The sequence below is a fragment of the Daphnia carinata genome, chromosome 5 (genome assembly GCF_022539665.2).
Source record: "Daphnia carinata strain CSIRO-1 chromosome 5, CSIRO_AGI_Dcar_HiC_V3, whole genome shotgun sequence".
Taxonomy (NCBI): domain Eukaryota; kingdom Metazoa; phylum Arthropoda; class Branchiopoda; order Diplostraca; family Daphniidae; genus Daphnia; species Daphnia carinata.
The window spans coordinates 2,743,413-2,768,344 of record NC_081335.1 but is presented as its reverse complement, the minus strand read 5'-3'; the positions used below and the strand labels follow the sequence as shown (position 1 = coordinate 2,768,344).

Sequence of the window (24,932 nt, the reverse complement as noted above, 5' to 3'; positions counted from 1 at the left end):
ATGTCCAATCCATGCAGAAATGATGCATATAGAGTGTAGATAGCCATGGACAGATATATACTCATTCTATTTATATCCACATATAAATTGCCGCAGGATACCGATAATCAAGTAGAGATGACACGCAGGACTGCGGGAGTTCACCACGCGCTGTCCCTGTGTTCTTGATATAGGACGACGGCGACGATATATCGCTTCTATCGTCATACTGCTCCTGTCTTCTTCTCGAGTCACGCCACTATAGTTATATAGTAGACCGGTATAGCTGTGTACACCAGCCTCTGTATGGCTATATATAAGAGGTCTCCTTGTTAGCAAGGAGTAGCAGGTCGATGCGAGAAAAATCAATGATCGCGACGAACGACTCCTCTCGGTCCTGGAGCGAACCGAGGGAAATCCAGCGCGCAAAACCGTCTCTGTGTTTCTATCTCTCTGCACGTCGTATACTACACACGCACTGTACCACTCGGAGCACTCGGAGCTAGTTGGTGTGAAATAACGGACGTGTGCTCCTGGCTGCCTTGCGAAGGGAGACCAAGACTAGTACAAGTACTATTACTGCTGGATATCCAAGGGCAAGAAGGAAAGAAGACTCCCGTTTCAAAAGTTGGACGTGTCCCGCCCGTTCAGCGCCATTCTCCCACCCTCTACCACCCCAGCGTTTGATTGCCGGCTCCCTCCTGCTGACTTGGGTGCTGGCCCGTTGAAACCAATCGATAAGAGCTTTGAAGGCGCGCTTAGATTCTGAAAGCTTTTTCTCTTTGCGGCAGTTTGGGTTTGTTGAATCTTCGATCGCGTCTTTCGCTTGTTTGTTCTTTGTAGAGTTTCATCCAAAACAGAAAGCAGCTGAAATTTTCAGGAGAAAGCGAAACAAAACAACAACAAGAAAACAAAAAGATTCGGAAACGGACCGCTGAGATAAAGGGAAAAAGAAAGAAACAGTGGCAGGGTTGAAGAGCCCCGTTTATATAAATGTCAAACAGAAACGAACGCAGTCGGCTGCTAGCTTCCTTCAATAACAAAAGGCAGCTGACGTGAGCGTGTGCTCTGTGGTTAAACGATCTCGAGACGGTTGGAGGATTTGTTATGATGGCGTGAAATCAATTTATTGTTTGTTTGTTTTGGTGTGGTTCACTAGTCTCGTACGTTATATATTAGTATTGATTATTCGGGTTCGAATTTGTATGAAAAATGACCAGTGTCAAAGAGAACCGTCAAAATCCAGCCGAGTCATCTCCGACGTATTGCAACTGTCAGGACGCTGCAAACAGTCACGTTTATCAGCAGCAACGAAGCTACGTCCGATTCAATTTTAGTCAACTGTGCCGATTCACTGTATCTCTTCCTCTCATTGGTCTCGTCATCTGTTTTGTCTCTGCCAATATCTTCCAGCAAAATGACATCCATGAAACTCACTGCAGGGTAATACCTAGACCTAAACAACACACAGATAAATGTTTTACTAATCATTTTTGTTTGTTTATAGGTTTATAATGTTATTCCTTCTATCAGTGCAATCACTGGCATTAGTCCCCAGCGATACATCTGGAGAATTGTTATCGCCCTCCATGTGGGTCCCCGATTCCTCACCTCATTAGTTTACCACCGATTTTACCTGAACCAACTATCCAGAGTTAGTCAACTCAAAAAGAAGAGCTACCTCTGCCATGTCTGGCTGGCCCTTTCACTTAATCTCATTGAGCAGGCTGCCCTTATTGGAGTTACTTATGTCTCAAACAGAGAAAACTATCGTAAGTCAACATATTTTATATAAAACATAATAAATATCTTTTACTATAGTATCCCTCTTTTCTACAGCTATCCACGAGAAGATCTTTATTGTTTTCATGGTCAGCTCTCAAGTGCATATGCTGATTGTGCTAAGATTACTTAAGATGGCAGATTTCGGTCGAGAGCTGTCTGAACAGCGCTCTTACTTCTTCAAACGTAGTCTCTTCTACTTGTCCCTTCTCTGCACTTGCGGTCTATTAGTCTTCTTCGTCAAGCATCGGGTGTACTGCCACGATATGGGTATTACTAACAAAATAAATGATTTCTTCACTTCCTGAGCACGAAGACTGATTATCTTTCTTTCACAGCCTTCAGCTGGTTCTCGTTCTTTGAGTACTGGATCGCCGCTACCAACATGGGCTTCCACGCTACCATTATTCTAGATTTTCCTGACGAAGATATTATTGTTGGAAGCAACTGGAATAGTTCCAAAACAAAGATCAAGTGAATAACATTATGCGACTCGTCTTAAATTTTCTCTTCCATTTACTCTTTAATTCAAACTGAAAAGATGTCATTTATGCGCATAGTTCAAATTGCTCTATCGTAGAACTGCACTTAACCTAATGCAGCTGCACGTTTCCTGGTCAATTAAAGTCCCTTATCACAAGGCCTCGGCACTTAACTCACGAAGCCCTTATATATGATCTCAATAATTATCTCATCTTTTCTTGTTGAATCTCTACTAAAAGTATCCAAAGTGAAATACTTCAATTCTTTCTTTGCATGAAGTCAATTCCACCCTTTTATCTCGTTCGTGTTGGACCCCGTGAATAAGTAATGAAAATACAGATTTAACTCCAGATTTCGAAATCTTGGCTTGTCGTATTTCTTTCTTCACAAAACAAGATACAACAGACCAGCTCTCTGACAAACAGGGTACAAGTTTATCGGTAAGATTTCTGGTATCTGGCGCGGGCACCTGGACCACCGAACTTCTTGGCTTCGCAGCGACGAGGATCGGAGACCAACAGGCTACGATCGTAGTTGATGAGGATATCCTTGATCTCTTGTTTGGAGGCTTCATCCACATCTACCATAACGAACACAAAAAGTTAATGCACATAAAAAAAATTCCCCAAAAAACTTGTCAAAACCATACATTTCTGGTAGTAGGCAACCAAGGACTTGGCAATGGCTTGTCTGATGGCATAAACCTGGGCAACGTGACCACCACCCTTAACCTTAATCCTGATGTCAACGCCAGCAAACCGGTCCTAATCACAACAAGGAATTGATATAATCTAGCCAATATTGGTAATAAAGATGATTAAAACTACATTTTCAGGCATTAATTTCATCTCACCAAGCATCGTATTCGGGATAAATTCTCATCATAAAACATTAGACATGGCTAGTAACGGGACATGGATTACCTTGCCCAACAGTAAGATGGGTTCGTAGAGTTTGTATTGGAGAAGGCGCGGTTCAATAATGGATAGCGGCCTTCCATTCACTTTAATGAGTCCATGTCCACGCTTGCAGTATGCAACAGCAGTGGCGGTTTTCTAGATGCGAGATAAAGTTTATTATATATAACCGACATGACAAGACAGACCATGAGGCGGGCAACATGGCGGCCATCACAGCACTGCAACACGCCGGCCGACATGCAATTCGAATCAATTTCAATTACCTTTCTGCCAAAAACCTGGACAGACTGAATGGGCTCCTTGGGAGCGGTGCTTGTAGTCTATTTTATAAAATTAACTTCAAATAACAGTCTCAATTGGTATAAAAAATCAAAAGAATGCTTACCGGGGCCGTCATTCTGCAGCGTTTGGCTGGCTAAAGACCACAAAAATGGAGAGAGGTACGGACTGGAAGGCTGTAACTCGACGTTGCCAGTTTTAAATTATCAACGCCAAGTATATTATTTTAAGTAATTACATTTTGCTATAAATAATAAGTTCTTGAATTAAAAGTTTAATAATAACAGATGAAAATTCAAAATTAAAAAAAAAATGTTCCTAGACTGATATACATGTATATATAATTTGTTGTTAAAAGATGAACATGATGAAAATAGAAAAAATAATTCTTTTGTAGCTATTGATACTATTTAAAATAAAAAATTCAAAAAATATTTCTATTTTTTTTTATGCTTATAAACCCTATTTTGTTTTTCTAAGGAAATGTTTGACGTGGTTGCCAAATTGGATTGTTAATTTAGAGCAGTGTTGCCAAATCTGGTTGCTAGATGGCAGCCATGCGACTCGTATTACAGACGAAAGTGGCAAATGGTAATAGACAATTACCAACAAAAGAGCAACAAGAGTTTCTCCCACCGTTCCTCCTCCTCGTGCATTTCAGCATGGTAACGTGACTTCACGAGGGGGTTTTCAGTGTGTCCACCCAACCCTCCAGGCCGTCCTTTTGGGTGAGCGAGATGCAAGCCAGGGGGGTGGGACGATAGGGGAGTATTTGTGCATGCCCACATAATCCCACACAAATGGAGACTGCAGCTCCACGACTGGCGGGAGTCGACAATCGTCTGCCAGCGCGCGTTTACCGCGTGCAGTGCTCAGTTCTCTCTTGACGTTCCTGAACGGGGTTTGTTATACTGTTCAAATACCCGTGGTCGTGTATGGGTCTGTGTGTGTGTGTGTTCTGTTGGTCAGCAGTGAGTGAATGTATCTGTGTGTTTGCACACAGGCAAAAGTGAACTCATTGCACTAGTTCAACGTTCAGTTGCAGCTGTAAGGCCATTCGAGTTTATACGACACATCTGTCCGCCCTCAACATCCATGGCTCTGACAACGTTTTTCCCTTTTGGAAATTTTCAGTGACATCAACGTATAACTGCATTGGGAAGCCAGCAAACAGAATTTCCCTTTCTTCTGTTTCTTTCTCCCCAAGGTGAGTCGATTTGTCATCACCATTTTGGTATACAACACGTCATCATCGCAGTTAAAAAAAAACATTCCATTCATTTCCTTTTTTTCTCCTTCGTCATCCTCGCATTGTTAAACGAATGACCTCGTCTGTTCATTTGATCTCGAGAAAATTGTTTTTCGTTTTAAGAGTGAAATGATGCGTATCTCTTTCTTGCCACGTTTCCCTTTTTTTTTCTTCTTAAACGAAACGCTAGAATTTCGCATTGCACAACTATTTGCCTTCAGTATATTCTTTTTATCGTCCCGATCGTTCTCACAAAGGGAACACGAGCTGTCGACGCCCACCGAAAATTCCTTTCGGTATTGTAAAAAAAAAAAAAAAATCAAAAGAGAATAAGAGAAGCTGGAATGATTAGTCAGAGCAGCTAGGAACCACCAAAAGCATTTCTTCTATTTCGTGTAAAACACAAGACATTTTTCCCATTTCTTTTTTAGAAAGGCCCTTGTTCAAAGTTAAACGGAACCCGCCCTTTCGTGAGCTTTTCATTTTACAAAATGAAAAAGAACGAACCGGAACATTGTCAAAAGTCGTTTTTATCTTGTCCAAATCAGTGTCGTAGATTCCCACTTTCTCTCCCAGTTTTTCTTTTTTTTTTTCTTTTTCTTTTTTAACCTTTTGGTAGCAATCAGTACAACGAGTTTGTTGTTGTAGTTTGAGGATCAAGCTATAACAGTATGAATTGAGGTTGATTGATTTCCCTTCTCACGCCCGGTGCAAACAAGTTGGTTGGAAACGAACCGAAACTACAACACTAGTCTGTATTTTTTGTTCAGCCGCAAGATCCCGTATTTGGCCAAGCGCACCATATTTCTCGTGATCAGTCTCGGGGAAAAATGGCATTGGTCGTTGCTTGTCTTTAAAGGATGAAAAAAAAAAGGGATGGCCGTGAAAGCATCTGTTATGCCATGAGACTTGTGCCGTAAGCGTCCATCTTATTCTTAAATCATGTTTAAAGAAAAAATAAAAGGGGGGATGCCGTTATTAACACAGCAGCACGGTAACGGAGGCGGACAACTGTGTGGGCCCGCTGCTGGCCGTCGAGGGCTTGTATCTTATCTACCCACTTCCATCTCACACACACCTATCCACTTTTGTGTTAGGGGCTCTTTTCGAAGTAAAAAAAAAAAAATAGTTTGGGATTCACACGATCTTCTTTGTGTACGCGATCGCCTGTGTGTAGTGTGCCGCCACCCTTAGGTCGGGGTATTTGTATACATAATTATTCTAATTTAATTTAAAAGCAATTTTGAGTTCGTTCTTTTTTCGTGACAAATATCTATTATAGGATAGGCAAAAAGAAATGAAAGTCTTTTTGTTTATTTTATTTTATTTTTTCAAGGTGTGTATGTCTACGTGTGTGTGAGGTCTTGGGGTGATTATATTTCACGTTCGGGAGGAGGGCCATCCATTTTCCTAGCCGTGGCATTAAAAAAAAAAGATCGGGTTTGACTGCAAAATCCTTTTATAGGAGAAACGACTCTTTCTCTCATTTGGATAGACTGCTTTCGTGAAAGGAATAGATTTTTCTTCGGTTTGGGGTTTCACGCAGTTTTCGCTTTATCGGGAAAAAGGACACAACTATACGATGAAGGGTTTTGCTCATCTTTTTGCTTACAAAAAAAATAACTCCCATCAGACACGATTTGAAGACTGATCGTGATGCACAAAAGAGGAGGAGGATCTCTTTTTTTTTTCTTCAAGGCAGATCGAAGATATTTTTCTTTAAATTTTTTGTTCTTCTGCCTGACGACACAATGGCGCCAGATTTAAAAAAAAAGGTCAAACGTACATAAACCAACGGTGGGGGCATTTTTTTGTGTAGCCGCCGCAAATAGATTCTCTCCCTCTGCACTGTCTTTTTTTACTATCTTCGGAAAAGAAATGTTGCGTGCATATGTATATAAATATAGTATGTAGTATATAGCTGCAACTGTTTCTCCCAAGATGCTGCACTCCCGGAGATGGGGGGGGGGGGGAGAAACAGGAACATTCCGGCGGATGCCCTTTTTTTTAAAAACTAGTTTTTGAAGTTGAACGGAGGGAAGAAAAAAGACAAAAAAAAAATGTTCTTAAAGGGCAAGGGTGAACAACTAAACCATATGGCGGTTTTCAATGATGTCTGGAACACAACTGGAGACAAAAATAGAAACAGAAAAGAATGTTTGTCTACCTTCCCTCCCCCCCCCCCCCCCTTTGTTTTTATTATTTAATTTTTTGTTTGAAGTGACAAGGAACGACATTCTTTTATTTTTCTCCTCTTCATTTGGACTAGTTTTTCTTTTTGGTCGGGAAAGTGAAACGGGGAGGAGAGAAACATGTTTTTCACGTGTGTCAATTCCGGAAATGTTTTCCTTTTTTTTCGTTCGTAGAGATTCAGCGCGTCAGATGAAGGGAAAAAGGAAATTGTTTCGACCCCCAAAACCATCGACAGGTGAAGGTTTTTTCTCTTGATTGCGTGTTTTTCCATTTTTTTTTTCTTCTTTTTTCTCGTTTTTTTTTTCTAAAAGTAAAATAGCGTGGAGATCCCGCAGCTGCATAAAAATATACAACTATAATAAAAGGGCCGCGGGTGTGTATTGCATCAGGGGATATTTTCCATTTTAATGGAGTACACAGCAAAAAGGTGCAGCATCCACCGTCACCAGAGTTCCATGATTTTATTTTTGAAGGGGATACGTGTGTGTGTAACGCATGTGTCGTTTTGTACAGCGTGCGCAATCACGGGGCCGCGCGTGGAAGAACATTTGACCGCAAGCAAATCACGGACAAAGAATAATAAACAGAAGCACAAAGAAAAGCGGATGAAAATGAAGGGAAAACAAATGCAAAAAAAAAAAAAACGAGCATCATCCAGCAGCTAAAACGTCCGATGGCATTTATTATATTTTTTTCTGTGTGTGTTAGAAACAAAAAAATAATAATAATGAAAAAAAAAAAAAAGGAGGAAAGGATGTAACAACACGAAAACAACCAAGGTCGAAACCTTTTATTCTTGTGTTTAGCTTTCAGTCATTTTTCTTTTTCACGAGAGCCGTGGTAAAGTGGAAGGTAGCGTGAGTCTGCTCGTCTGGAACATTCATTTTTTTTTTTTTTGCTCAATCGGAAATATGCCTGAAGGTTTTTCGACACTCGAAAAGAGAAACATTTTTGGATTGTCTGATTCTCTTTGTGTGTGCCGTTAATGTTTTAACTTAATCCACGTCGATGTGCGTGTTTAAACTCGCTAAACAAATCAAAGGAACGGACCGATATATATACGTAAAAGTATATTTATTTTGCTGTGTCTGTCTCTCTTCCGGGAGTCATCAACTATCGCTAGCAGCTAATTTCACGAACGAAAAAGAATCAAATAAAAATTTTTTATGTTGGCAATATGTTTTTTTTTGTTGAGCTTGTGGGCGCACGGATGAGACCATCTGTTGGATCATGTTGTTTGGCAGTGTGCGCTATATAGCCGGCAACTACACTAGAACGCGCACGGATAGTCACGGGGGACAACCAATCAGCTAGCGGCTATTATTAGCCAGTTGCATTCACAGTCCATCGACCTTTATAGGATGCACTTACCACACACACACACACAGGGACGAGGAGGAGAGCGCTCCCCTTTTTTTATTTTATACCTATTCATCAAACCTTATCTGTACGCACAGTCTCTATTTTGTGTTGATCTCTTCGACGTGTAACAAAGAAAGATGCAGGACAACATTCGATGCATTAATCATAACAACAATAATTTTTTTTTTAAATATTTTTATATTTCAGAAAAGGGCGTGGACGAGGCTAAACAATGTTGCGCAGTTGATGCCATCAGCGCTTTGCATCGCAGCGAGGAAGGGAGCACGCACGAATCGAGTTTGTTGTTATTCTATTGCGCTCTTCGTACCAGTCGAGGATGGAGATTCATCGACAACCCAGAGGTAAATCATTTATTTTTTTCTAAAAATATTTTTTTTATTTCAGAAAAAAAAAACATAAAAATTTGCATAACATGTTCAAAATCGTGACTGACGTGAAGCACTTATGCGAACAATTATGCGAGCGGAAATTTTTTTCCACTTCGTTTCCAATGAAATTATGGTGGCATCATCAAAGAAGGTGAACTCGTAAAAGAAAATTGTGAGGCACTTATTACGTGTACAAATGCGATAAAGAAGGCATTTTTGACTGGCATTGGGGAATGGCTAAAGTTCGAGAAAAGATAGCGCGCGCTATCAGCCCGCCAGGAAAAAATAATGCAGCTGGCTTTTTTGGTCCGTCTCTGGCGATATGATATATAGATTAAACAGCGTAGGCTATGCCACGTAACAGTACGTTGCGCTTCCATATGCTGGGACAACACAGTTTTTGTTTTTCTGTTTTTTATTTGTCCGTTGGTTGATCAGCTGATTTGAGTGGAAACGTTTTTTAAGGGAGAGCTTTTTTAGGTGGAGAGCATAACTAACCAACCGGTTTTTTTTGTGTGTTTTGAGTTAAAAGAGATTTCTCTCTCTCTCTCTCTCTTTTCCCAGTTCGATTTTCTCATTTCATTGTGTCGCCGGAATTTTTTAGTTTTCTCCCCTCTTTTTTTTTCCAAAATAAGGGAACTTTCTGAAAACGACTCTGGAGAAAATATCCAACGATGGCCGACAGTACGACCGTCGAGATTAAAGGTAACGGGGTGAACACAAATTCCACCTTACTATTTGAGGCGTAATAAAATTCGAATTACATGTTGACGTCATTTGAAACCTTACAAATCTAATGTATTATACAGGTATAAGCTGATTCTTTTTTTTTTTTTTCGTGACGTCCGTCTGTGGGTTCGACTATAGAGAGTTACCTTAACGTAATAGATTTGTTCGTTTTTTTTTTTCTTTTTTACTCCTCCATTTTTTAAAATCCTATTTGGGAATTACGCATTTTTTTTCTTTTTCTTCACGACTTTGCACTCTGCCGGTAGAGTCATCATAATACCTGCTATTGCGTCGCGCGCGTTACCTTGCCCAGTTTTTTTAGGTCTTAACGAGCTCACGTTCTTCCACTCGAGCGGGTCCAACACAATCTCTCTTTTTTTTTTTTTTTATTTCCCCGGCTTCCCGAACTCAATTGTTGTGTCCTTCGTGCGGAAACAACCTACCCACCATATAGTGGCGTCCACGAATGATGATGACGCACCTGAAAATCAGGCGAGAAAAAAAAAAGTGGAATTTGAACGTTTAAATCCGTCATCCCTTGCTGATAAAAAGAGGGACTTTAAACCCAACATTTTCGAAACTGCTCTTTCTACTTTATTTTTTATTTTTTTTTATGTATCTCGTTTCTTCCGTTGTTGCGTCATTGCAGCACCCCACGTTCCCTTAATTTGTTTTCAGCGCGATAAAAAAAAAAAAGAGAAACAATTGTGGAAAATCGAGTCCTTTTTAAAAACTGGCGAACCTGTTGACGTTCGTATCAATTCATCATCGCTGTTGAACTTTCTCGTTGAAATGTCAAGTCGAAATCCGGGTAAATGAAACTGTAACGGCCGTGAAATTCAGGTGGTAAACAAAAGGTCATCTAGCGGAGATGTTGGTCAACACAAAACAAAAACCCAAAAAACAATTGAAAAGCGAGATGCAATGGAGCATTAGCGTTTCGAGTACGGCCTGAATGAACCTAAACTGATAAATCATCTATAATGAATAGCAATTTAAATCGATTATTGAATCAACAATTTGATTTGAATTTTCAGAGAGTAAACGGAAACGTTTCAAACCGTGGGAGAATCTACGGCGCATGTTCCAGCGCAAGAATTCCACAGCCAGCGATCATCAGCCGGTGTCGAAAGGTCAAAGTTCCAGCACTTCCAGACTGAGCGGCGTCTTCGGCTTGGCCGGCTCTTCTCGAAGTCGGTCCACCAGCGAGCTGCTAACGACCGAACCGCAACCCATTCCCGCAAGGTACGAAAGAAAAAATTACAAGAAATTACAAATGATTACAAAATTGTGAAAAAATCAAAAGAACGCGCACACACAAAGAAAATTTTTTTTTTTTTTATTGTTCTTATAAAGAAAAAGAAAAACGAAATTTAGCCTAAAGGGAGTTAAATGTTCCAGTGGTAGCGAGCCGGAAGAATTATTTAATAGACAAAAGAAGGGCGACATTTCAACCGCGACATTAAAAATGGGGCAAGAGAGAGAGAGAGAGAGACAAGCATTTTTCGTTGGAAAATGTTGGGGCCTTCTTCTTAAGAAGCTTTAAAAAAGAAAAGTAGCATATGGACATGAAGGGCAGATTAGTCTTTGGGCACGTAATTAAATAGAGAAAAAAAAAATTGTAATTCGTGTTTATTATCTTTGACCGAGCGCAAGAAGAAGCGAAAAATTATTGGATGTTCTCTGTTTGTATGAAAGATGATGATGAACGCAGGAGGTAGAAAAAAAAAAAAGAAATACGAAAAAAAATAAAGAGAGATATATAGATAGAGAAGGCGGGCATGTGATGGATGACAAGGGTCTCGAGAAAGACATTGATTGATTGGTGTTTCTTGTTACTTTATTTGGCAGTGGCCACAATTGCACGGCAACGAAGAACCGAACGGCATCGGTGGCCGGGTCCCTAGGCGCCGGTTTGAGCGTTTCACATGACTCCGTCTTTGGGCTGGACATTTCCCCGGAATCCGATGCTTATTTTACCCAGCACCGGAATCAAGCGGCTGCCGAAAGTCTTCCGTCATCCGCCTCACTTCAATACATGGTATAAATAGCTGAACAATTTTTTTTGTTGTTGTTGTTCTTCCTCTCTATTTAAGTGATGATTTTTGAATACATTTGAATGGATTAGAGCGAGCTGAGAGCAGCCATTGGTGGAAGACATCGTTCAGCTGAAGATGATGAAGGTCTACCTCGTTCGCCCGTCAATGCAACGCCCACGACGGCCCGGGTCCTTGTCGACTATTCGGTATGTGTACAATGTTTAAAATGCTGTCAAAGTGTCGCTATTTAATGATAGATGGCTCTGTCGACACGTTTCTTTTTTTCCAATGAAACAAACCTGAAAACGCAAAGGGAAATACCATCCGTTATCTTTGTCTTTGTCCATTGGACGGATTGACGGATGGTGTTTGATTTGAAAACAAAACAAAACAAAGAAAACATTTCAATTTGTTTTCAAAATCTGGAAACGTAATTTTCTTTCTCCAGCGCGATCTTCGTGGGAAATAGCTTTTTTTTTGTTTTTGTTTTTACTGTTATCAGAAGGGGAAACACGAAATTCTTAAAGGGACCATTCAATTTGAGTCGCACAGTGTCATCACAGAATTAAAATCAATTGACTTTTGCCGTAAAAACTCGATGAAGCGTAGAAAAGCGATACACAGAAAAACGCTCGAATGGCCTGAAAATGTACGAAAACATCGTCTGCTAAAACGGCTGATCTTTATTAAAACACAATATTCTTTCTCAGAACAAAAAAAAAACTATATATATATATATATTTACCGTCTGTTTTATGTCGGCCAGGGCAGCGGAACCTGAACGACCATGGTATTACACGAAATAACACATGCGAAAAAGAGATGTGGCTGTACACCAGGTGGGCAGCGTGATGAGGTAGATCTAACGGTCGGCGGGCGCGGCCATTGCAATGAAGCAGCAGCAGAAGCGCTAAAAGGGAAAAAAAAAACTAGAAATAAATAAAGATAGAAGTGAAGGAACTCGTTACCGCTCTTACCATGTGACGCTTCAGCAGAGCTCAACAGTTGGAAAGAGTTGCGGGCTCTCCCTTATTGTTAGAAATGCTTTTTTCAAGTTCAAATTGACTTAAAAAAAAAAAATTCAGCAGTCGGCCCGAAGCTCTTCGTCGGGCTTGTCGTGTTCAGATCATCAGTTACCTTTTTTTTTTTATTTTATTTTTTTTTTTTTTTTTTAAAGAAGAGGACTCATCATGTTGAGCCGGTGTTGTAATTAGACAAGAAGAATCGCGTGTGTTATCTATGTGCCGCTTCTTTGTTTAGAATTTTCCTCGATCGATTTTTTGAAGAAAAAAATGCGACTCGTTAACAAGGTGAATCAAATCAACGTCCGCAATGGGAAAAATGTTGTGTTTTTAATTGGATTTCTATGCTGCCAATCAGAACAAAAAAAAAAAAAAGAATGTCTTTCTTTAAACATGTTTTTCTTTTTGGGGTGGAACAACAAAATTTTGTTGGTCTGTTCACAGATTCACAACAACACGGCGCACAGCGGTGGTGGAAGTGACCCGTCGTTGCTCAGCATCAACAGTTGCGAGCTGGACGAGGTAACGCTTTTCGCTTGTTATTTGTTTTGTGTAACGTTGTAATTGTGTAGGTAGTGCCGTTAAATGAATCATTAGCTTTTTTTTTTTTTTTTTGATGGCTAATGTATTTGTGCGAGCGCTTGCAGATCACAATCACAACTTTCTTTTTCGTCTTATTGTTTGTTTAGAATCAGAGTTTTTTTTTTCTCTCTTGTCATTTTCTCCAGTACCTGTTCCGTTTTCTCAGTAATTAGTTCAAACTGGAAAGAGAAAAGAGATGAGACAATTTAAACCTCGATTTCCTTTTTTTTCTCTCTCTCTCTGCCTCCACCCCCACTCTTTTTAAGGAGAGAGAGTGCCTACACTTTGTGGCTTTAAAACTGTTAAAAACGTACCAAAAAAAAATTATTTAACAACACCATTTTTTATTTTTGTATTCTTAACAGACGCCATTTGTCAGTATACGCAATCAGCAACAACAACAGGCACAGCCTCAGCAACAGTCGGGCAAAGTATTTCAGAGGGCCGGCAGCAACAACACCACAGAAAACATTACGGAAGGTATACACACACGTTATTATTATTTTTTTTTTTTTCCGTTGTGGGGGAGGGCTCCAGATGGTCAGAAAAGAAACGCGTACTGGTAGCAAGTTTTGCGGACCCATGTGAAGATGCGGATGGTAGCAATGACCCTTTCCGATCGTACGGGGCCTTGCGTGTAATTGTGTGCGGCTTGTTTGCTGCTGCTGCGTCCGCACGCAGCGCGCTATAAAAATGGAACCAACCGAGTGAGACGGGAAAACTCAACATTTTTTTGTTTCAAATCCTATCTATTAAACAGTGATAAAGTGGGGAGGATTAAATTTTTGTTTTTCTCACACGAAAATTTTGGAACGTTCTATCTCCGTTTTTATTTCACACTCGAGGCATTTTATTTTGGGACGAAAGTGATTCGAAATTTGGAATTTTTTTTTGGTTAAAAGTAAAAAGCAGGTGCGTATCGATTTGAAAAAAAAAAGAGGATTCGCTGGATTGCGCACTCCAACATAGCGAGACTATTGCCGAGGTCTTCGTTCTGCTTCTACTAACTCTAGGCTATATTTTACAAGCCATACCTGACGAAAAGAAAATCGAAAGAAAAAAAACAAAACACAAATGTAACTGTATACTCGTCAAAAATGTATTCCGGCAGCTGGCCAGATGACAGCTCGAGGGCATTTTTGTCGATCCATTCCCCACGATAAAAAAAAAAATCTATTTAGCATATATTTTACATGACCTACGTGGCAGGCGAAGCTTGTCAACATTTCATAAAAAAAAAAAATAAGGAATAGGAAAACCAACCGATTCAACACGGCCCATTTTTTACAAAAGTCCAACCGTCCCTTTACAGAATAGAAAATAACACGCCATATTTTTTTGCAAGCAATCCCATTTTCGGTGCGCTCCAATGGAGCGATATCTGGCAAAATGCCGGATCCGTAGTAAAAATACTAGGAATTGAAAACAATAAATAAAAGAAAATCGATCGACTCACTTGTGCCATTGTGGAAAGTAAGGCGAAAGACACTGTAAACCTTCAAAGAACAGCCATATGATTCTATTTCATTTTTCTTTTTTTTTTTATTTACTTTCTTCCCAAAAAAAGAAATAAATAAAATATGATGATTTGTGTAGGTCGGGCGGATGGCGGAGACGACGGATTACTAGGAATGGCGACTGCATTAAACCATAGCGCCGCAAGACATAAAATATCCATCAGACCTAAAAGAAATCACGCACCTGCTAGACCTCGTCAGTTGCCACAGGTTCTATTATTCAAACAAATTTTCAGCCATGCAAATATAATTAAAAATGCAAACTTGTCTTTGAATAAATAATTCCAGTTGGCGGAAGGTCCGATCGAAGACGATTTGGCATGGACGAGTCATCCTTCAGGGGACGCGGTTCAGCCACATCCATCGGTGCCCGAGCGCAAGAGTCGCATTGGCAGACTATTGAGATCGGAACCTGTTTCCGGATCGTCCTACAAGCAGCGCTCCATTTCCCTATCGCGAACGGAAGACAGTGCCATTCGAGAGGCTCCGGTTTTGCCAGCGTCCGCTGTTAGCGGCGGCGGCGGCCATGTCGATCCCAACAGCAGCAGCAGCAGCCCGAAGCCATCGGCTGGATCTTCGTCGGTCAAACTTGCCCGGAGCAAGTCTAGCGTCGAGAAGAAGATCCAGCACGAAGTGGCCGTCTTTTGGCGCCGCACCAAAGAGGGCAAACTCTTCCACAAGAGAGACAACTCTGAGAAAGAAGCGCCAGCCAATGCTGATCAGGTAAATCGAGCGCAGCTCTTGTTTTGTTCTACATAAAAATGAAAATGATGAATAAAAAAAATTGGGAATGAAACGTTTGAATTTGTTCAAGGTGGAATCGAAAGGGCTGCAGCAACAAGCGGAACCGGCCGAAGTGAAGCGCAAAGATTTGCGCAAAATCAAACGTGACAAGGAGGAGAAGAGGAAGAGGAGCGACGTCAGTGCCAATAAAGAGGACTCATCCCCGCCGTTCCTGTCCAGGATTTTCGGCTCGCGGAGGAGCAGCCGCCGCTTGCGTAAAAAGAATCCGCCTTCGCCCGTGCCGTCCCACATACCCGAAAGCCGCACTCCTTCGCCAGCGGCCGTCCCGTCCGAAGCGCTTCCCGTTCCCAAGCCGAGAACCGTATTTCGCAACCATGACGATGAAGAAGAAATGGAGATTGATTGGACCGTCCCTAATCAGCCTTACAGCTACGCTCCGCCTTCGAGCCGGTCCGTCCCAGCCACGCAATCGAACCGTTTGCTTGAAAAATGGGCGGACGCTGATTTTCACGTGCGAGCCCCCGTGGCATCGCCCAAAGCCAGCAGGACGGAAGACGGTCTGAAAATGTCCCCTACTCCAGCCCGACATCATCGCATCCACATTGCCGGATTGTCGCCTTATCAACGTCGTGTGGCCCGCATTGGCAACGGCCTCGAAATATCGGATGATGAATGGGACAAGCAGGAACCGACCATCTCGCCCACTCGTTCCTATCATTTCCGGGCCGATGAGAAAGACTCTGAACGCAAGTCTGGCCTGTCTCTCAATTTAGAGAACTCGATGAAGAGCCTTCCGGTGAACATCAATCAAGAGTTCACGTTGAAGAAGGCCTCGCCCGTTCTAAAGCCGCCGTCGGACACGGTGGCCGGCGAGAATCTGCGCCGATCGTTTGAAATTCTCAAGTTTTCCAACGAAGGTTTGAAGAAGACGATCCACAGTTTCAATCCGAAGCGCATCAGCCAATCGTCTGACCAGCTTCATTTGTCTGACGGCAGCGGCCAGCGCGAATCGTCCGGAAGCCTTTCGAATTCGACGAGCAGTTTGAACATCTCGGACGGGGACGATGCGGCCGACACGAATGGATCCATGAACAGCGTCTCCGTTCAATCGACGGAAGAGAAAGACGTGCGGGACGATGTTCTCATCGTCGACGATCACAAGGAGACGATTCAACATCATCCGGACTGGGCGGATTACAAAGCCGATGCGGAGGAGCAACAAAACGCGTTGTCTGCGGATTGTGTACCTATTAATAATACGACCACAGCTGATTCCCCGTCTAGTCATCCAGGCAATGTTTTGGAATCAGTGCGCAACGAGGAGCCGATTCCAACGAGCCCAGTCATCCATCCGTGCGGATCGAACGCGTTGCAAGAGGCCGAGATCCGCGTGAAGGCGCCATCGCCCGATGAGTCGGCTAAGCCACCCAAACACAAGTCGTGGGAGAATCGTCAGCTGGCGGCTGCGGCCGACACGCCCGCCATGTTCTCCATGTCTGTGCGAGTTCAAAATCCGCCGGATGCGAAATACAAGCGCAGTATGAGCACCCCGAATAGCGAGGCTTCTCTATCCGCCAACCAGAGCTTCGCTCCCGAAATGCCGGCCGTTCGGAAACTGTCCGAAACGTTTCAAGCGCCGAGACCTTTCATCATGTCCGTGCGGATGGGTGGCGTCGATGGCGAAGGAATTCCGGCGTCTCTCCCGCCGCAACAGCTGATGGCTAAATTATCTGCCCGTCCGTGGCAAACGAAAGAGGAGAAGGATCGCCAGAACAAAGTGGCGCTGGTCAGAAGTCAGCACGTCGAACCGGAGCCGCCGCCGGATGCCGTCAAACCGGAAGAAACAGAAAGCGCGGCGCCCGTCGAACCGGTCAAATTGCGGCCGAAGACGCCCGCCAAGGAAGAGACGTCTGAATTGTTGAAAGTCTTCGCTCGACGGTCGGTGAAAGTCAGGGACAGCAAGGACCTGACGGATGCGGTGGAGGGCGGCAGTGCCGAGGCGAGAAATGAAGTTTTGAGCGGATCGATACCGCCGTGCAGACCGGCTTTGATGGAATGCGTCACCAAGGAGGATATGACTGTTTCTCCTGCCGATGTCATTGGCCAGTCAGTCGAAAAAGTGGATCTCTCTAAAGAAAAGATGCCGTTGAAAAAGATTGCTAAACCTCCCGTAGCCATCCGCACGATGATAGGAGAAAAGCCGGCCTTAATCGAACCTCCGACCGATCGATTTTTGAAATCATCCGGTAGGGTTCAACCTTTCTTTCGGTCTACCATTCAAGAATCGGCTCCTACGACCGATCATTCGAGCATCCGTCCGTTTGTTCCGCTCCTCATTCGCCTTCCGACCGAGGACAAGAACTCCAGTGATCCGGCGGAGCAAAGCTCCAAGGACAGCAGTCCGATTAGCCCGTCTCAGACTGACCCGATCTTTGAAGAATGCGCCAGTGACACTAACCGGATTATCGAATCCAGCACGATGTCACAGGATGAAACGGTCTGGAAGAAGCATCAACCAAAATCGCGACCGTCTGACCGGTTCTTATCCTCCAACAGATTCGTTGCTAAATCCATAGATGAGGTACGTGACCCTATATGCAAATTACATAGTTTTTTTTTTTTTGTTTCAATGTTTAATTATTGTATTAATTGTCTTCCATTTTTGTATTTAATTTGTTGCTCGTTTATGAAAGGAGGTGAAAGCGGCGACTGCAGCACCACCTATCAGGCAATCTAAAGTGCTTGATATGGTTAATAATTTTCAACGTTTGCAAGTGACGTGAGTAACCCGGAAAAGACAAAAAACCTGTCTCCTTTTCTTTTTCAGTTGATGATGTAATCATCAATCGTTGATTTTGACGTTGATCATTTCTCTTTTCTCTTTCGTGTAAAGTTAAAAACAATTTTTTTTTTACATGTGCTTTTCTCCTCTATATCTCCCTCCGTCCCTTCGCCCTACATCTTACTAAAACCCACCACATCATGTCATTCATAATCGCCTCGGTGCTGTTGGTATCCAGCCCCGGCTATTTTTCCCCCTTTTTTTTTTTTATGTTTCATCATTCTTTTGTTTTTTTTTTTTTTTTTTTTTTTCTATTGACGCTTTGGAATTTTGTGCTGTGTGTTTTTATCAACAATTGTTACACATTATTTTACGACATGGGTTTATTATACATACTATATATATACATACGTGATTATATATATATACATATATATATATATATTTTGTTTTTGAAGAATACAAATCAACTCTTTGCAAACAAAGGAAAGAAAAGATAATCGTTGAGACGCTGTTCGATTCGATATCGATCGTGCCAGCGTTTTTTTTTTTTTAGATTGGATTTCCGCATCTGCCTGTCGCATAAAGTAGAGTCGGATTTGAACTGAAGGTACTGCGACCAGCTTCTGACATCAGATGAAATCTAATTACAGATAAGTGCTTTCCTTCCGTTTATTTTATTTTTTATTTTTATTCATGTTCACTTTCTATTTGCTTTTGTAGAACAAATAACGACATGCATCTTTCAAGAGGAAATAGACCTAGTCGGAGGGAAGCTTGCCATGACGACGCAAAAGACTAGGAGGCCGAATTCCACAAAGGATGTCATGGAGTAAGAAGATAATGCAAGAGAGGCGGTGGTATACTGCCGGGGGTAAGTTGCCATGCTTTTCATTTGCAGCTTTGATGTTGCGCTATTGAACATCCCTGCAGGCAAAAAAGAAAAGTTTTTGGCCTTTGAAGCTGAACACAGTTGTGCTTTCGTATCTATTTGAAGAACACGGACAGAGTTCAATATCCCAAGATCTTGGGCTTTTAGGATTCCGCCAATGGTCGATTGTGACCATTACATGGATTCGTTTATTTTTTTTTCTTGCCTTTTACACCTAGAATTATTCACGTTCTTTAATGAAGGCAGCCAACTTCAATTTTGTTTGTTACGAGAAAAGATAATCATTCATAAAGGCAAGCTTTATGGATGGCTGCGTCTTATTTTTCATTACCGTTTGCATTTCTTTAAAAGAAAAAAAAAGTTTGGCATCCAACCGCAAGGCGATTTGATGAACAATGTCCTGTGTGGCCAGATCAATAACGTGCCGTTCTATATAAAGCGAGAACCTGAAATCAGATTGATTATATAGGCGTCGTTAGATATGAACACACAAATACACACATTCCTCTTTTATGTCCATCGGCTGCAAAATTGGAATCCTGCCCGTTTACGTTATCGTCTGTAGATAAATTTTTCTGAAGAATGATCCATTGCGAAAAATGCAATGAATCGAAAGAAAAAAAAAGGAGATTAAACGATCGATTCCGTGTTCGCTTGAAAAAAGACGATTGCTTTGTCGATTGAAGGAGGACATTCTGCGAAAATACGTGAGTACTTCAAGATGTTTTAAAAAAAGCTCCGGTATCAAGTTGTGTATTGAATCGATTGATTCTTAGAAGACGGTGAATATGCTCAATCACAGTCGACATGTACGGACTTCGTCAACCTCATACAAACTATTACTAGTACAAGTTTGCGGAGATATCGCTGGACAATCTACGCATCCTATTCACCACACGTGAGGTATGACAATAAATTTCATTTTTAAACAGTTAAAAAAAAAAAAAAAATGTCAAAACATTTCTCTACGCGTTGAAAAGAATTTCAGAGTTGCGTACGTCTGGAACGATAACAAAGGAGGAAAGATAAATCTTGCATTGCGTATCGGATATACTCAAAGAAAGTGCACCGATTCTTCAGAAATCGACACCTTTTTAAGAGATGAAAGAACCATGTCTTTGGCTAAATAAAAGTTGGATTCGTCTTAAAACGAAAACGCAGTTTATTATGGAAAATGCGACACACACAAGGTGCTGAGCGTAAACAGCTCGTTATGTAATAGTTCTGATGTTTCTTCATATCGAACATTTTCTTTTCTATGATTTCCCCACTTGCTAGCGCCGACTAGTGATGGATCTGTTCCATTTGCACAAGAGCGAAATCTTTAGGAGTTTCACGCCCAGCGGATCGATGACGACGTCACGAGTTGGCTGGAAATGACATCCGCGCAAAACTTTTTTGCTTTCGTTGATCTCAAACAATCGATGCTTCAGTTAACTCACTCACGTCCTGTTTGGCATCCAGCCTTAGGCTAGATAGCTGATTAAGGACCTCACTTCGGGTTCACGTTTCTTTGTCGTATATTTTAGCCAACTATAGATGCACTACGTGGTCGCATTGCCAATGACCGGAATCGATCCGAAAAAAAAACGCATTCTGATTCGTCGTGGATGAGACATTCGTTTTTTTTTTTTGCACGACGTTGGGAGAGTCACGTAAAGAAATTTCTCTTCACGGTTTGCATCCAAACCCAATCTACGAGTGCATGATGATGGTCTGACAGGAGTAAATCAATTTCACTTCCGCTTGAGATCGTTCAACAGCCTCTCTCGACGAACAAGAAAAAGGATAGAAGCTAAAAAGAAAATTAAAAGGAGGCCCTGCGGCACGAAAACTTTGAACGTAAACCACTTGGTTACATAAATGTCATTTTCGATTTTTTTTTTTTTGACGACAGACGGGAGGATAGGTAAGGAAATGACAAACAAAATGGGGCGTTTTCTCATCATTCCTGCGTTAGGGGGGGGGAGGAAAAAAATCGATAAATGTAATTATGTTTTTTTGTTTTGCCAGTTTTTATCTCGACACAAAGTAGAATGGACCTTGTTTTTTTTTCCTTTGTCCTCTTTGTTATTGCAAGTTAATGGCTGCCAGTGCTAGTAATTAGATTAAGTTCCATTTGAAAAGAACGTGGCAAGCTTTGACATGTTTCTCGTGTAACAGGTTTTTGATTCTTTGCGTTGTACACACTCCAATAAAGAAATACGTGGAAATAAGAAAACAATCCAAATCACAGTGAACAATCTTTTCAAGGAATATATATGTGTGTGTGTGTGTGTGTGCATCTACTTTGTTTTCCTGGAGCTTCGTCTCATCCATTAAAGTAGTAAGTTTCTTATTTTTGTTTGTTTCCTATGAATTTGTTCACACGGTGTTCGCTTTTTCTATGCAAAACACTTTCCAAGTAGTTTATTTTTTGTGTGTGTAAAAAGTGTTAGATCATTGTATGAATTTTGAAACGTGATTATCCTGGCGGGGATGAAGATTGGTCGTGAAAAAAATCGTGTTCTCCACCATCCAAGTTTTGCGAGAGCTAAGGCACTCACAGAGACGTGGAAGTTGTTTTTTTTTTCAAAAAGAACAGCTTTTAATTTTTTTCTTTGCTTAAATCACGTTATTTACACCACGTCTTTTGCACCATATTGGAAAAAAAAAAAACAGGGTGGGCGCGGGTATTGTTAGGAAATTCACAAAGTCGAAAGCTCCTTCCATGAAAGTGCACAAAAGTTTTGACGTATAGCTGCAAAAGAAACTTGTTTCGCCGCACACACGAGCCAGTTAGTGAAGAAGTTCGGTGCACTGACATCGTAAAAAAAAAAAGAAAAAGTTTACGACCCACTTTTGACTAGGAACGGTCTGTTGATCGGCCACTTTGAAAAGTCACGCGTCGCTGTGAATGATCGGCTTGTTGTACATTGGCATCATCTGTGTCGTGCCAAACGTCTGCTCCTGCCGGTCTACGGACTTGGTTGTCCGGATGACGACAGCCAGTCCACAGGGCCTCTCCGCAAACGGCATCTAAGTCGTAGGAACAATCCAATTTAGCTCAATGTCCCTTCCCAAAGACAGTTTCCCCGCACTGCTGCAATCAAAGCAATACAGACAAGTTCCCTTTTCATTTCCGTTTTTTTTTCTTTTTGACTGTCAGTGTTGTGACAGGAGAATCGATATGCGATATCTTGATTGTGTTGTAGGCTAATGCAGTTGTTTTTTTTCGGGGGGAGTGGGGATGAAATATTAGATTAAGCACTGACAAGGGCACAGTTTCTCGTGTAAGGAATGTCGTTGCTGAGGGTCAACAAAGACGCTTAATTAAAACCTTCGTCGGGTTTTCTTTGAAACCCTATGATGGCGTGATTGAATTCCGTCAAAGTATCGTAACATTTGCTGGGATTTAGTTTTTTTTTTATTTATATAGCGGATTGTTTTGATGGTTGAGTTTGTTCTTACCTAATTCGGGGCGACATCTTTGCGGATCAGAGTTGTCGAAAATTTCGCCCAACTTGATCTCTTCCAGCGGCGGTTGACTCGAATTGTTCGCTTCTAACAAATCGCCGCTTACAGCTAAAGCCTCAGCTTGCTGAAACCGCTCCAAGATAAGGAAAAAGAATATTAAGAAAAACAAAAACAAACTAGCGTAACGTCATTGTCCGACAACTCACGGCCTGAGCGGATGTATTTCGGTTCAGTTCCTGATATTGAGAGATGACGCAAAGGATGCAGTAAACCTATTGAATAATTCAAAATTTTGAGAAATGTTTCACACGGAATACGTGCGAATTTAAGAAGGAAACCCACATTGACGATGACTAATACAAAATCACTGGTGAAGATCATCGCCGATATAGGATTTAAAGATTCCTGCGAACACGTAGCAAAAACGAAAATAATGTATGGAGCAAACAGCAATTTCAAAATTCAATTATCGTACCATGTGAATGAGCAGGTAAATAGCATATATCAGGTCAACAGCTGTCGTACACGAGACAATCACAATCCATGGAAGCAGGAACGCACATCGATTCTGGGCCAAATAGAATTCAATGTGTACCCCATGACTGAGTCGCGTGCTTTTTTTTCTTTCTTATATTTACCTTGGCGAGACCGTAGAAGAGTAAAAAAGTGGAAACCAATCCCATGGCTGACAAAGTGACGACACAAATGTTCAGAATTTTCAGCGCTTTTGTTCGACATAAAAGAGAGAGAGAGAGCGGGGGGGGGGACTTTTAATAAAATTTTTCGATTTTAATTTGTTCAAAAGGCTTATGTAAATACTTTCAAGATCTTCCGCCGGATTGGTAGCAGAAGTGCTTGTTTGCTGTTCACCATATCCTGCCGCTTCTGAATCGCCTTCAGCTACGCCAAATATCGTCACCATTGTAATCGTTACGGTGAAATAGACCTACAATCGACCTGGTTATTAGACATACGAGTAACCTGATCACAATTACTAGTGTGCCATTCTATTAAATACAGCGTCCCTTTTTGTTTTGTTAAGGCTTTGCGAATGACTCACCATAGTGTAGACAGCGCTAGCATAGCAGCCGCTGCGGAGCGAGCTCCAACAGCAGCAAAATTGGATGAGAGCCATCGTCATTCGCAAAAGTCTTTCAGAGTACTGGGGAGTTAAAACAACACCGCGACATGGCAAGAACAATAGAACCGAGCAAACAATTGATTAAGCGACGAAACGCTACCAGCAGCTTAGGTAGATCTGCTGGAAGTCCGCGTACTGATCAACCTCTTCGTCTTTGCAGCCTTCTAAATATATGGACCGCATGAAGCTTCACGTTGCACGCGCATGCGTACACAATCAATGGGTGCTTTTAGAATTTTTATTTTGCTTATTTCTTCTTGTAAATTCTTGCGCATTTCCGTTTTAGTTCGCAGGGAGGGCCGCGCGGACAAGTGAAACGATTGTAACAACATCGCACACACGCATCCGCCGTGATTTTTAGACGGATGGAAGAGCATCCGAGTGATTGAAAACAGCTTCTCGTTGTGTAAACAATGAACGCGCAAAACAATGGATGAAAATGTGTAGATACACTCCGCAACCTTCGCCAATTCTTAATTCCTTGTCGTTTGGGAACTGTAATGAATCTTCCGGTCACAGAGAAGGGCGGCGTTCGTGAAACAAAAAAAGGGGGGATCTGCAACGTTGTCGCATTGGCGACAACGTGATAATGCGTGATCGATGACACTATTACCAACAGTCAGCAATATATTAGGTGTCGTTATCACCAAGCTGTGAAGTGCAATTAAGTAGAAGCCAATAGAGAGAGCCGACGGAAGTTTTAAAGTCTCATATGCGGCGGGAAAAGGAACTAACATCACAGTAAAAAAAAAAAAAATGATTTAAGTTGGACGGGCGTTTTTCTCTGTGGGAAAGATTTTTAAAAAGCTTTTGGGAAACGGTCTGGTGTTTGGTTTAATGCTAAAAGAAAGTTTCAACACACACACACACACACACACTTTCAGCTTCCATCCGATGCGTTTCTCACAAAGTGAAGCTGCGCCCCCCCCCAAGCGAAAGAAAATAGATGTTGACTCTGTATGTTTGCGAAAGTATACTGAGCATCTAGACGAGGTAAATAAATGAAAAATAAACAAGTTCAGGTAGGATTTTTTTTTTAGAATAAAATGAATTGCTTGCATTTTCTTGCTACTTACGTCAGTCACTGCCATCATCGATTTTTTGGGTCATTTTTGCTGAACGTGCAGACACTCTCAAGTGCAATGAGGTATACGCGGAAACGGAAATCACATCGAAAGCATCCTGTTTGACGTCTCCATAGCAGCCAAGCGTTTATTTCGCCATCTTTTTTTCGCCTGCATCAAAAATCATTTGATTCGTTTATCATGCGAACTGATAAAGTACAAGGAATTTGTGCCTTTACAGCAAATAGTCATCTTTAAGAAACGTTATTGATCAGTCAAAGTGTCTGACGCGCGTTCTTTCCAGCTGTTATTGATTGTGATACTGGCG

The 24,932-nt window shown here is 41.7% G+C and overlaps 4 protein-coding genes and 1 long non-coding RNA gene across 5 annotated transcripts; 3 read left to right on the top strand and 2 right to left on the bottom strand.

Moving 5' to 3' along the window:
- The first annotated feature begins 452 nt into the window (after nucleotides 1–452).
- Nucleotides 453–2,596, top strand: LOC130696047 (post-GPI attachment to proteins factor 2-like). The gene is made up of 4 exons (XM_057519123.2): nucleotides 453–1,422; nucleotides 1,487–1,751; nucleotides 1,819–2,031; nucleotides 2,100–2,596. The coding sequence occupies exons 1-4, from the start codon at nucleotides 1,192–1,194 to the stop codon at nucleotides 2,237–2,239; spliced, it is 849 nt and encodes a 282-aa protein (XP_057375106.1). The 5' UTR covers nucleotides 453–1,191; the 3' UTR covers nucleotides 2,240–2,596.
- On the bottom strand, nucleotides 2,597–3,561 carry LOC130695800 (small ribosomal subunit protein uS9). Its single transcript, XM_057518851.1, has 5 exons — nucleotides 3,550–3,561; nucleotides 3,428–3,484; nucleotides 3,168–3,299; nucleotides 2,894–3,008; nucleotides 2,597–2,824 (listed from the first exon to the last, which is right to left on the bottom strand). The coding sequence occupies exons 1-5, from the start codon at nucleotides 3,559–3,561 to the stop codon at nucleotides 2,679–2,681; spliced, it is 462 nt and encodes a 153-aa protein (XP_057374834.1). The 3' UTR covers nucleotides 2,597–2,678.
- A 638-nt stretch (nucleotides 3,562–4,199) lies between these two features.
- LOC130696026 (uncharacterized) lies at nucleotides 4,200–18,441 on the top strand. Its single transcript, XM_057519090.2, has 11 exons — nucleotides 4,200–4,650; nucleotides 8,455–8,609; nucleotides 10,403–10,610; nucleotides 11,217–11,406; nucleotides 11,494–11,610; nucleotides 12,871–12,948; nucleotides 13,374–13,488; nucleotides 14,605–14,735; nucleotides 14,814–15,248; nucleotides 15,340–17,850; nucleotides 17,963–18,441. The coding sequence occupies exons 2-11, from the start codon at nucleotides 8,585–8,587 to the stop codon at nucleotides 18,050–18,052; spliced, it is 3,900 nt and encodes a 1,299-aa protein (XP_057375073.1). The 5' UTR covers nucleotides 4,200–4,650; nucleotides 8,455–8,584; the 3' UTR covers nucleotides 18,053–18,441.
- Nucleotides 18,442–18,714: 273 nt separating this feature from the next.
- On the top strand, nucleotides 18,715–21,470 carry LOC130696059 (uncharacterized). Its single transcript, XR_009002535.1, has 4 exons — nucleotides 18,715–19,650; nucleotides 19,720–19,846; nucleotides 19,924–20,133; nucleotides 20,222–21,470. It is a non-coding gene; the product is annotated as an uncharacterized LOC130696059 (long non-coding RNA).
- LOC130696049 (uncharacterized) lies at nucleotides 21,042–23,609 on the bottom strand. Its single transcript, XM_057519124.2, has 8 exons — nucleotides 23,460–23,609; nucleotides 23,219–23,345; nucleotides 23,038–23,123; nucleotides 22,875–22,967; nucleotides 22,742–22,804; nucleotides 22,606–22,671; nucleotides 22,394–22,523; nucleotides 21,042–21,961 (listed from the first exon to the last, which is right to left on the bottom strand). Exons 1-8 carry the CDS (start codon nucleotides 23,538–23,540, stop codon nucleotides 21,789–21,791), a joined length of 819 nt encoding a protein of 272 aa, XP_057375107.1. The 5' UTR covers nucleotides 23,541–23,609; the 3' UTR covers nucleotides 21,042–21,788.
- Between the last annotated feature and the right edge of the window lie 1,323 nt (nucleotides 23,610–24,932).